This window comes from Rosa rugosa, chromosome 7 (genome assembly GCF_958449725.1).
Source record: "Rosa rugosa chromosome 7, drRosRugo1.1, whole genome shotgun sequence".
Taxonomy (NCBI): Eukaryota; Viridiplantae; Streptophyta; class Magnoliopsida; order Rosales; family Rosaceae; genus Rosa; species Rosa rugosa.
This window is the reverse complement of record NC_084826.1, coordinates 5,468,076-5,481,085: the sequence shown is the minus strand read 5'-3', so window position 1 is coordinate 5,481,085 and position 13,010 is coordinate 5,468,076. Positions and strand designations below refer to the sequence as shown.

General features: G+C 39.9%; 1 protein-coding gene across 1 annotated transcript; it reads left to right on the top strand.

The window, feature by feature from the left end:
* The first annotated feature begins 9,411 nt into the window (after positions 1–9,411).
* On the top strand, positions 9,412–10,344 carry LOC133722715 (putative F-box protein At3g16210). Its single transcript, XM_062149589.1, has one exon. It carries the CDS (start codon positions 9,412–9,414, stop codon positions 10,342–10,344), a length of 933 nt encoding a protein of 310 aa, XP_062005573.1.
* The last annotated feature ends 2,666 nt before the right edge of the window (positions 10,345–13,010 follow it).

The window sequence follows — 13,010 nt, the reverse complement described above, 5'->3', positions numbered from 1 at the left end:
GACAAGAGAAAAACTCTTGACCAATGGGTAGACAGCCTGATGATGGCATCTGCTCTCACCTTTGGAAAATTCGAAGCTCCTGATCTTCAGATGTACTTTGAAACTACTCTCACAGGAGTAGCCAAGAAATATTATTTCTCTTTCAAAGAAACGGCCAGAGGAAAAGAATGGCTTGAAGATATCAAAGCTTCAAAATCTCCGTATGATTTTGCAGTACCCCTGTACGATCAGTTCTGTGGAGATTCTGCAAATATGAGTGAAAAGGCCAGAGAAACGGCCAAATCAAATATCTATGCTCTCAAAATTTGTGACATGAGATATTTTGAAGAATACTTGAATGAATTTCAAGAATATTACTGTACAATTGGTGAACTAGAAAGCACTGATCTAGTCAATCTGTTGCACAGGAAACTCCCTGAACCATGGAGAACAGCTGTGCGAGAAAGCATAGCAGAAAAACCAATTGAAAGATTTTCAGTTGGAGGAATTTCCGACAGAATCCGGCAATTACTGAAAGAACAATGCAAAGCCAATCTTAGAGCTAAGATGGCCAAGAAACAACTCAAAGGAGTTGAAAATTTCTGTTACGGAATACTGGATATGCCAACCAACTGGGGATGTCATGAATCCAAGTTCCACAGAAAGAAGAAAGGAAAATATTACTCTAAAAAGTTCAAAAAGAGTAATCAAAAAAAGAATTGGAAATTCAAGAAAAGTACCAATTATAAGAAACAACAAAATGAAGATCCAAAAAAGAAATTCTTCAAGAAAAAGAAGAATACTCATCAACATAAACAACCAAGCAAGAAAGCTTGCAGATGTTGGTTATGTAAAGCTGAAGGGCACTACGCCAATGAATGCCCGGAAAAGGGTAAAAGATCTTCTACTAAGGCTCTCTTTGAAGAATATGAGCACATAGTAGAATCTGCAAATATGAAAGGCTACGAAATAGCTTATTCTGATGATGAAGAAGACGACAGGTCAGTTTACTCTGCCTGGTCTGAAGAAGAAGATTCATATGAGTCTGAGACAGATTCTGAAGTAGAGTACTTCGAATCCAGACAAATGAATGTTTTGAGAATCAAAAACTGGGAAGAAAGCAAGACAGAATCCTTAATGTCTTCTTATCAGGTGAACCCTGGTACATTCGTTTGCGACTACTGCTTATGTCATGAAAAGAATGGTCTCCCTATGTTTTGTGAAGAGTCAAAAAAGACTTATCACAAAGAATGCTTCATAGCTGAAGCAAGAAGAAAAACCAAGAATGGGCTTGTCAGCCAACTGGTTGAACAAGAATATGAAGAATATTTCTCTGAGAAAAAAGAGAAAGAAGTAGAAACTTTGTTCCAGGAAACCATGGAACAACCATCTTCCTCGAAAAAGGAAGACATCATCGAAGAAAAAATCAATGACAACTTTGAACTGGTTGAAACACCAGAAAATATAGAACTGGTGAAACCACCAGAAACTGTTCATCTCTTAGCAAAGCAAGAAGCAGCTATAACAGTTATTGAAACATGGGATCTACTTGGCCAACCTTCGGGCAAGTATGATTATAAAGTCAGATATGACCCTCCGTCATGGTTCAGTAATCCAGATAGCAAAGAGATAATTCCTACAGACTGGGATGATACAAAACCTTCTAGTTTTGATAAATCTCCCACTCAGAACAAGGTTCCAGAAGAATGTAAACCATTCATTCCAAAGGAACAAGCTCAAGAAAAGGAGCTTCAGCAATCGAAAGTCGTCTCTACAAGTAGATACAGCAACTACATAGAGATTGGACTAAAATTCCCTGATTATAAAAAATATCATCTACATGCCTTTGTAGATAATGGATCAGGATTTACAGTTGCAAAAAGATTTGCAATTCCAGAAAAACTCTGGAAAGAAGAAAAGAAAACAGCTACTGGTGTTACTTTTGATGGAAGCCATCTCACCATGAATAAAGTAGCAAAAAATGTTCATATCACCATTGGTGGAGGAACATTTACCATCCATAATGTCTGGCAATCTGAAGGCCAAGGTGCAGATTTCTTGTTGGGTAATGATTTCATTCTCCAACAGAGATTTATTCAGGATGAAGAAGCAATCGGCTTCAGAAAGGGAGAACGGGTGTTCTGGGCAGATAGGCTTACTCAAGCCAAAAGTGTGGTAGGACCAAACTTCACTACCCAATATCAGAGATCGCAACAGAATAGTGGTGATCTTACCCCCTACAAACCCAAGTTTGAACCCATACTCCAAATCAAACAACAAGAAGAATTACTTGTTGAAGAATCTTCTGAAGAAGAAGAAGAAGAAACTAGTGAAGAAGAAGAAGCTAGTTTCATCCATGAGCATAACCTCAAGCACTTTCAGAATAAGCTTGAATCTCAGAAAATTCTCACTCTTGAGAAAATCAAGAAACTACTCGAGCAGAACATCGATGAAGATCCTCAAAAGTTTTGGGAAAAAGACCCAGTGGTCTGTGAATTAAGATTGCATGACATGAATGCTATCTGTCATGTCAAAGCCATTCCTCAATACAAAGAGGAAGACCAAAAAGAATTCAGAAAAGATATTGAAGATCTCCTGAACAAGAGATTAATTCAACCTTCCACTAGCCCTCATCATGCTCCAGCATTCTACGTGAGAAATCATGCAGAAAATCTAAGAGGAAAAGCTAGAATGGTGATTGACTACAGAGATGTCAACAAAAAGACTGTCAAAGACGGTTATCAAATTGCTCAAGTAAGAGTGCTGATCAACCAGCTCAGAGGAGCGAAAGTCTTTTCGAAATTCGACGCAAAGTCGGGTTTCTGGCAGGTCAAGATGCATCCTGAGAGTGTGCCTCTCACTGCATTTGGAACACCTCAAGGACATTACGAATGGTTAGTAATGCCTTTTGGTCTGAAGCAAGCTCCCTCCATCTTCCAGAGAAAAATGGATAATATCTTTAAACATGTTGCGGAGTTCTGCGTCGTCTATATAGATGACATTCTTGTCTTCTCCAAAAACAGAGAAGAACACATGAAACACCTCCATGAGGTTGTAAAGCTGATAGTTCAGCATGGAATTATCCTAGGTGAAAAGAAAATCTTCTTTATCCTTGATGAAGTTGATTTCCTAGGAATAAATATCAAGAATGGAGTGATAAAACTCCAACCTCACATCCTTGAGAAAATCTGGAAATTCCCAGATAGAATTCCTGATGCCAAAAGTCTAGAGAGATTCCTTGGTGTCATAAATTATGGAAGAGATTTCATCCCAAAAATATCAGGGTTAACAGCAATGTTATCACCTAAAACGAGTTCCAAAAGAAAATGGAACTTCACAGAAGATGATGAAAAAACTGTAAAGCAGATAAAAAATCTTTGCAAAAACCTCCCTCCTCTTCAACAACCTGAAGAGAATGACGAGATTATCCTCCAAACAGATGCGAGCGATAATTACTGGTCCGGTGTAGTTCTGGCGAAAGCGCCTGGAACTAACATTAAAAAGATCTGTCAATTTTGTAGTGGCAAGTTTAGCCCTGCAGAACTAAATTATCCCACAGGGGAAAAAGAAATTTTGGCTGTTAAGAAAACTATTTTAAATTCTCCAGCTTTCCTTGGAAAACCCTTTACTGTCCGCACCGATTGTGCCAGAGTAAAGAATTTCAAAAATTTCAAACTTGATAAAGCTGCTGATAGAGGAAGACTAGCTAACTGGCAATTATTCCTTAACCAATATGATTATGTTGTTGAATTAATTGCAGGAAACAAGAACTATCTTCCAGACGCCTTAACAAGGGAATTAGCCATGTTCAGTAAAAGAAATGATGACGACGACGAAGGTCGCAATCCCAGAAGCAGAAGAGCTGGGAAAGAACATGAAACCGATGAGGATCCCAAAGAAAAAATCCTCAAGAGGTTCCTGCTAAGTTCAAAAGGCTTAGCCACAACTGATCAATCCCAGGGTAAAGGATTGACTAGCCCGTCTCAAACGGCAGACGGTAAAGGCTCATCAAGACCGTTGACGGCTGTTGCTTTGCCAAAAAGCAAACCTACTCCAACTGGAGTCCTAAATGTCTTTAACTATGAACTTCGAACGTTCAATACTCCTGTGTTCAGAACTGGCAGGAGATTAGCTTACCACCAAAAGGCAATTCTGGATAATCTTTTATTTGCCTTTCAGGAAAGAAGCAGTGGTCTAATGTTTCCAGCTCTCTTTGCATTAGCTGAAGAACTATACGAGAATGCAAGACCACAGTTCGAAGAAATACAGCAGAGTGCTGTTAAGAAAGAAAAAATTAACTTCCTTGAACATCTAGAAAGTGCTAGGGTCCCTATCATGGCACTCAATGAATCAGATTGGCATGATTTCCACAATCTGATAGGAAGACACAATTCAGAAGACCTTGTTCCTCCAACCCTCTTCATTGTCTCAGGATCATACGTTGGAAGATACTTGGTTAATGTTCAGAGTGAACATCCTCAAGAACACAAGCTTTGGCTTGTTGAAAATGGTTTTGTCCATAATCTATGGAGCAAAACAAATGATGATCTAAAAGGATTGCCGCCCATCATTGTCAACACAGTCAAAAATATCAGAAAAAATGACTGTACACTTCGACTGAAGTTCAGATCCACTCCTCCAGAATGGATTAGAAAGGCAAACGGTGAGGTTGAATACATTTCTCCATATCATTATGTGAGAATTATTCAAAGAAAATATCTACAACCTGCCTGTGTTGGGTACAACGGACAACCAAATTCAAGCATCCCATGGATGAAAGCCATGGCCCTGGAATATATGAAGAAGATCATCTCTGAAGATATCAACAATACCTTCCTGGCAGCAGGAGAAAAAACTATTATCACTGCCTATGATCATCCTGACGTAGTCAGCAGTGACCTGTTTCTATCTCTCACCAGAAAATAGATAGACTCAACGATGGCATGCATGCAGTGGATAGAACGTCTTGAAAATGACAACCACTACAAGATGTATGTTGATACAGACGTTGAAGATAATGCCACAACGGATAGAATGGCCCAAGCCGACAACAACTCCTTTGTCTTAGGCCATAATTCTGAAACAGACGAGAACATGTGAAGCAGCAGGTGTAGAAAACACCGAAAGTACTTTTGGACTCTTCCCAAAAGCTACTTTTGCTTTTCAAAAAAGAAAGGTGAAAAACATTTCACCCAAAAAGGAACCTGCCTTTTCCTTGTCCGACCTCCACCAACAGGAGCACTCAGGAAAGCAGGAAATCACGGAGTTGAACTGTATATTTGCTGTTTTGAATTTAAGTTTGGAGTCCGCTCTCTATATAAGGAGCTTGCATTTCATTTGTAGAGGCATCGAAAAAACCACACACATCAAAAACTTCCACAATCTGTAAAATAGTTTAAGAACTTGAGCAGAAGAGTCTTCTCTCAAGAAGTAGCAGTGTGATCTTTCTTTCCTGTCTAGTGTGAAGTGTGCTTCCAGTTACAAGTAAGTACTGTAATCATTCTTATGGATAGCTAAATAGCTTTTTAGCTGTTTACCTGAGAATGAGGCTCTGGATTCTTAGGTTGTAATCATGTTTATATAAATAATTTCAGTGTGTTCACCCACTTCATCAAATTTTTATTTCAACAAAGTTATCCGTTATCTGTTGTTTTACTACTTGTGATCTGCCATTATCATATACTCTCTTTAGGCTCAGATTTCCTTTAGCTTAGTAAAACTTTGCCACAGTTTTGGATAGAAACAAGCAGCAGTGATTCCGCCTGTTAAAGTAACCGTTAGGCAGGAAGCCGTTAGGTGAAAAACTTAGGCATGTTGAAGGCTAGTTTTGTTTTTCTCAAAAATTGGAACAGGGTTTTCTAAGAAAAAGTGAATTTTGAACCCAAAAGTCAGCATAGGATATACTAGGCACTACTTTAGAAAGGACTACCCTTATGAGTATTTTCCCCTAAAAGTTGTGTAATTGGGCAAAATACCTAGATGTTGGATCAAATGGGCAAAATACCATGAGTTTTTGGGCATACGGGCTTAACCCCAAAAAAAAAACACAAGGAATATGGAGATGCTATAGTCAGATCATTAAACCACATGTTCCTGCTTGCCTACAGGAGTAATCAGATTGATACCCCATTTCCAGGTAAGTAAGAGGCATTTTCTTCGTCAGGCTCCAATTCTGAGATTTCGGATTTTAAGCCTTTTTTTTTTTTTTGAGAAATAGATAACTTCATTACTTATCCATTATCAGAAGACACATACATCATAAGTAGTCTCATGCCAAAAGTTTTAGATGGCACAAGCTTCCTAACAAATGACAAGTAACCCTCATTGCAAACAAAATGAGCTCACTTATTCTAAACAAGCAACTAGCAGGAGAAGCTCGTAACCTAGTGAATATTACATGACTCGAAACAACTAGACTAGTAAGTTCGCCTAGAGACCTCAATTGGTGTACAAAAGTACTAGTAAATTGCAAAGAGCCTCCCACGAATGTAAGATCCAAAGGGTCACGAAATGCAGTAGGCCAAAAACAATTCCAAGCCACCAGTCCACTGCCTTGAACCTGCAATTGAATAGCCCACATTTGAACTAAGGCCCTACGACCCAAGCCCCAACTTCTCCTCCTTGTCCTTGAATATGGTCGGAGACTACTCTCTCGGTGATGGAGACACCACTAAAATCCGGCATAGCAGAGATGCAGATCACTAATACTTGGGTCCCAAACCCAGATCTTCCACAGGTCTCGGGATTGCACCACTTCAAGCCCATCAATTGGGCTTAGATTTGGCCTCAACACTTGGCCACTACCATCACCAGGCGCGGAACTACATGGAAGGCTATACGGGCTATAGCCTAGACAACATTTTGGCCCAAAAACCCCTAAGTATATGTCCCTTCAGCCCATACCAGCATACTCCCAGTCTCCCACAGGCCGCAGCAGGTCACTACTCAATAGGTCAGTTGAAGTGAACCCACAAACCGTCGCCGGAAATCGCAGTGAACCCACAATCCAATTTGGGGATCCCTGCTTCACAGGTACAATTACTCTATCTTTCATCTTCATGGAGATTTAAATTTCAATTTGGGGAAATCCCATGAATCTACTCTAAATTTCTGGGTTTGTGGTTTGCTGGTTTTGTAGGCAGACCTGCTTGTGCATTTGGATGGAGGTCAGTGGCTGACTTGCTGGCTTGCTGCTGCATGCTTGCGTGAGATTGTTTGATTTGGACTTTGGAGAATTGGAGTTGGCGAGCGAGTTGCTGCTGTACGTGAATCTGTGTGATTCTGGATTTCTGGGTATTAAATCTCTTACTCTATTAACTTTTTTTTATTCCAAAGACTTGCCGACTTGATTAGTTGATTTGTTTCCTTCTTATGTCTCTGTGACTCTGTGCTCTTCATATTTGCTCTATTAGTCTATTATTGCTTATTTGGTTTCATGGTTTAATTTTTTTTTTTTTTGAAAGTAATGATTTCATTCATAGCAAACACATGCTAGAATGGCCCAATACATAGTTTCCACCTGGGGAATAGGTGCCATTACACTTGAAATAATTCCGTTCATTTTGCAGGAGCCTAGCAGAATAACATAATTCTAAACTAAGAATAATAGCAGACAAAGTTCTCGGTGCCAGTGCGCTCAATTGCGGTACACCAAAGAATTTTGCACCTAGATGTGTAGAATCACCGATCATTCTGTAGGCAAAGTACATAGAGTGTTCCTAATACAAGGATCTTTATTATAATTAGACTAAACTAAAAACATAGCGATGAGTTGAGAGCAAAACCCTAGCCCAATTGAAAGCCCAAAGAGCAGCCCGAAGAGAAGTCACAACCCAAAGCCTAGCAAGTTGATGAGCACCTGGTCCCACTCTCCCCCTCCTTCACGCCTTTGCAGCACGTACAGCAGGCCTCCCTGCCGTCAGTCGAGGCCGCCACGACCACGTCGCCTGCATCACGCCGCCATGACCATCGCCACGACCACGTTGCCTGCACCATGCCGCCTTGACCATCGCCACACCCATGACGCCAGCACCACGCCGCCATGTCCATCAACACCACGACGACGCCGCCACGACCATCAACCGCCCAAGCTCCACCTCTGTACATCACCACCGCCGCGCATTGAAGGCTTCAAATCAGAACCCCGCTGCCCCAACAAACCTGTCAGAGCATCAAGCGGCGACACCTTTCCAGACCACCTAAGCAATAGCCTCAAGACATTCCCGTCCGGCGTACTCACCACACAGCGATGAAGCCGGAGGCTTGCCACGGGCGGGAGCCGCAGGACGAGCAACGAGATGGAACCGGAAAAAAACCTAGTTTTTGTTAGGGTTTCGCTTCGAGAGAGATTGACAAATTTCCCTGAATTAATTAACTTATTGATATCATTTGTTTAATTGCTTTTTTGTTTTTTTATCAGGTAGTTAGTTGTTAGTAACTCACACATCTATGCAGTGGTATCCCAGCGCCAAGACACCTGCACCGACATTGCGGCGGAAGCCAGACTAATCCACTACACCGCAGACGCACGAATCCAAAGGATCCCTCAAATCTGCTGGCCACGGGATGGAGCTGAGATTCGAAAGCTAGACCTGGGGGTTCCAGACTAGGCCGTTCGACCAACACACCACACCACGTTGTTTGTTTAATTGCTTATTTGGTTTCATGGTTTCATTGTTTAATTACTCTGTGACTTGCCGACTTGAATACTCTGTTATGTCTGAAATATAGATATATATAATTTTAATGGTGGTATCTATATAATATTATAGGTATTGAATATAATGACGGATCACCGGAAATCCAAGAGGTACAAAAATCTTCTGTCATGGTTTGCAAATGATACTCCATCTTATGTCCCATTCGTTGTATGTTTTGATTAAAAATTATAAAGGCGTGAGGATGAGCCTCCCACTGGGTTCCAAACCTCCAAAAAAAAAATAAAAAAAATTGGGCACTTCTAATTAGCCTAGACAAGTCTAGGATCCTGGATCCGCTACTGACCATCACTGACGTTCGCTGCAGCCCTGACCATGGTAAACATCAAGGCCGGAACCTGCCAGGGCACAACGCCGTCACCGATAGGAGATGGCCAACCGTTCTGCCGCCAAACCTCGCCATCACCATCGATCATATAAACAAAGTCGTCATCGAAGGTCAGCCAATCCCGATTGTGAAGCCATGCCTTCCACACATCAAACCCCGAAGAAAAGGAGATCAGAAGTATCAAGAGAGCGAGCTTCCTAATTGCCGCCAAGCGTTGAATAAATAGTCGAGGATGTCCACGGTAGATTGGTGGGAAACACCAGTAGGGGGAGGGGGAGGGCGGCCAGAGCCGCATAGGGTTTTTTTTATTTTTTTTATTAAGCCTTCCTTTATATACGTACTATTTGTATTTAATCTAATTTTGTACAACGTCAGGTGCATGCAGAGATGTCAGAGCTTTCCAAATTTGCCGAAGAGATTATGGTGGAAATCATGTCAAGGTTGCATCCCAAATCTCTGATGCGGTTCAAGTGTGTCCGTAGGTCATGGAATGATTTGATCAATAATCCCAACTTTGCAGCCAAACACCTTTCTTCTTCGAAGCGCACCGAGCTCTCATCATCCTCCACCACCATCCTTTTTAGCCATTTTCTCATTGCAGACCTCAACCCTGTCGAGATGGAAATGGTATTGTCATTGTTCAATTTTCGCAACGATTTTGATGGTTGCTTTCTTGAAGATATCCATTTTCCGCATTCGATGGGTTTAGAGTGCAGGGGTGAATTTAAAGATGCTGGTTCTACTTTTCAAATGTCATGTCATTGTGATGGGATTATATGTCTTGCTGGACTATGGAGTATGGACAAAAACCTGCCATTGTTTTATGCAATCCAGCTATCAAGGAATTCAAGCTTCTTCCCGAGTCGCAGCTTGCCCTCTCTAGCTTCCCCGGAATTTTTCCCTACAGCTGCCGTGGGTTTTGGTTGTGATCTCAAGTCGAATAATTACAAAGTTGTTAGACTTATACATAGTGGACGGGATCATAATGATCAAGTAGACTATAACGTTATAGTTATTCCTCCTCCCAAAGCTGAAGTGTACAACCTTCTTACAAATTCTTGGAAAGAAATCAAGAGTGATGGTTTAGTAAAGGAAAATACTATCGTTTTTCCTGATTCGAATGCTCAAACCAAGAGAATATACTTCAAAGGAACTTTTTACTGGTGTGCAGTGGAACAAGAGAAGGTTTTAAAAGTTGCCTACACTGGTGATGATGAGCAAAATGAAACTGAATTAATGAATGCACACATCATTTCGTTTGATATAGGTGATGAAACATTTCATGTTACACATATTGGCTCATATGATGATTGTTTTTAAGTTGGTGGTGTGCTTGGATTGTGGAAAGAATCAATTGCTCTTTGTGTTCGTAGCTGGACTACCCTAGACATATGGGTGATGGATGACTTTGGTGGTGGTAAGGGTTCTTGGACAAAATACTTGGCGTTCGAGCCGCTAGTAAAGATCACATCTCAATTTGCATTATTTGGAAAAAGCGATGAGCAGTTTGTTTTGGTTGCCTGTGATTATTCTGTAGTAATCTTCTACGACATTTGTACCAACAAGTTTAACTATATTCCTCTGAATGGCGCGCTTCTGCATTGCACTCGAGTTGTTGAATATGTGAGTAGTAATGTAGTATAGTATCAGTCAAAGAAGGAAATAAGCTTGATATGGGAGCACAATGGGCATTTATGACACAATGGACTAGTCGTTTTCCAACAGTTCATAGACCTTGATGTTTTGGTTTTGTTACCCATCTATTGGATTCTAAGCGTATTTTAGTTCTTGCTGTATTTTGCATCTAGTTTATTTGAATTTTATTTTCTTGTACTGGTCCTTGGCTGGGTGCCGTCTCCCGAACAATATTGTAGTATCATTTTCTTCTACCGTTCTTTTTCTAAGGAACATAGTTTGACAATTTAGTTTCTGATTCTATCTCTTGTGACGAAGCGTAATGTAAAATTTGGTTGAAAGTTATGATTTATAAAATTGTTCTTTAGTCTTTTTGGATACTAACTATTCTCTAGCACATGCTTAGAGCAAACTAGCAAATTGATCCGCGCGATGCTGCGAGTTTGTTTTTTTTTTTTTTTTCCAAGTTTCATATGTAATAGACGAATACTCGCAATCTAAGAAACATCGGCGCTACTTAGAATATGATTTGTTTTGTTGTTAATAATAGATTAGCAACAAATGGGATCCAACACAAAATAAACTTTTTACATGATTTGTAGAAATTTACAAATACAAAACAAAATTGTTCTCTCTTAAAAAAAAAAAAAAAGATATAGCAGAACTGTAATTTCAGTCAGAAGTCGGGGCAAAATCGTCATTTCCTATCCCGAGTGAACATTGTTCTCTCTTAAAAAAAAGGGAATTAAAAGAATATGGCAAAATTGTAAATTCAGTCAGAAGTCGAGGGCAAAACCATCATTTCCTATCCCGAGTGAGCAGTTGTGAATAGTAAACTCAGCTTTAGTTATATGTATAATTATCAATCTCATGTGTGGAAGCTTCTCCCACCCATCTTTGTTGTGTATGACAAATTTTGATGATTAAGATTAATTAATTATTGATTTGAAAACTTTGCAGGGTAGCGATTAGGACTGGTCAGTGCCAATGAAGCGCACATGTTCTATCAATTCACATTTGGTAATTACCAAGACAAGTTCAATGTCTTTGGAAGCAAGCTTTTGAGGATCCCGAACGAAACCCTAACTTGTTTGAGAGCCTAAGAGCATCTCCAACAGCTTCCCTATAATTTCTCTATTATAGGGAAGCAAAGATTAAAATCTCCAAAAAAATTTCTGCTTCAACTCCAACAGATTCTCTATTTTACAGATTCCATAATTCTTCCCTAAAATTTTACAGATTGCTGTAAATATAGATAATTTTATTTTCTCTTTCATCACTATCTCTATTTTAGGGATAATTATAGGGAATCTATTGGAGCAAAACAACCAAATTTTTCCCTAAAATAGAGAAAAATCAAGATATGGAGAAGCTGTTGGAGTTGCTCTAACAAAACACCCTTTAGTAGACGTCATAGCCGCTTCCTCCACTTGGCCCACAAAACCTGACTCCACTTCAAACTAAATCAAACATACTCACTCCTGTGAGGCCTTCAAAATTATATTCAATTTTCGAATGAATTTTTGCCAATAAGAATTTGACATTGCGATTGAAGTTAAAGGAATCGATTTTGGATGTCATTGTGCAGTCGAGACATAAGAAATGACTGAATTTTTTTTCCAGTGTTCCAATTCTGCGAACCAAACGAGACATAAGAGTATTAACGATACTTTTTCTTTAACCTTACATTAATTTAATAGATATTTCGGCCTCCTTTGTGTGTTAATTGAAAAATAATTTAAAGCATAACTAACATGTTCTACTTTCCTTTTTCCTTTTCTTTGCACCAAAAGTTCTATCATATCTTAGGAGTCCTACTATGAATCTAAAATGGAACTCCATGAGAGGTTGGATTTACATCTATACGACAAGTCCACAGTTGCACAGCACATTTGCACTCTCAACTCGAATAGCGATGAACACCCATTTGTATAAATAGACTGCACGAAGACGCGGTTATATATATGTGACCAATTAACCCTACATTTGAAGCATGAACATTTGTAAAAGGGCTGACTCAAAGGCAAAACTAGACTTGGGGATCACCTCAATTGCCTCAACCACCGGAGTAATTAGTGATTGCAGTGCTAACTGCTAGTGTTTATGATGTGGAAGGGCGGCCAAATGGAGCTGCCCAAGTGCCCATAACACTATACTCCTCTCTAGGTAGAGATGACAGCTCAAGCCTCGAGTATTAACTATTGGGCGGTATGATAGGCATTTCACATATATTCATGGCCATGCCTACATTCATCAACTACTTCTATTAACTGATAGTTGACCCTAGAGTAGATGACTGTTTAAGCCTCCTTTTCAATTATCATGTCCATTTTCCATATTGTGAATCCACC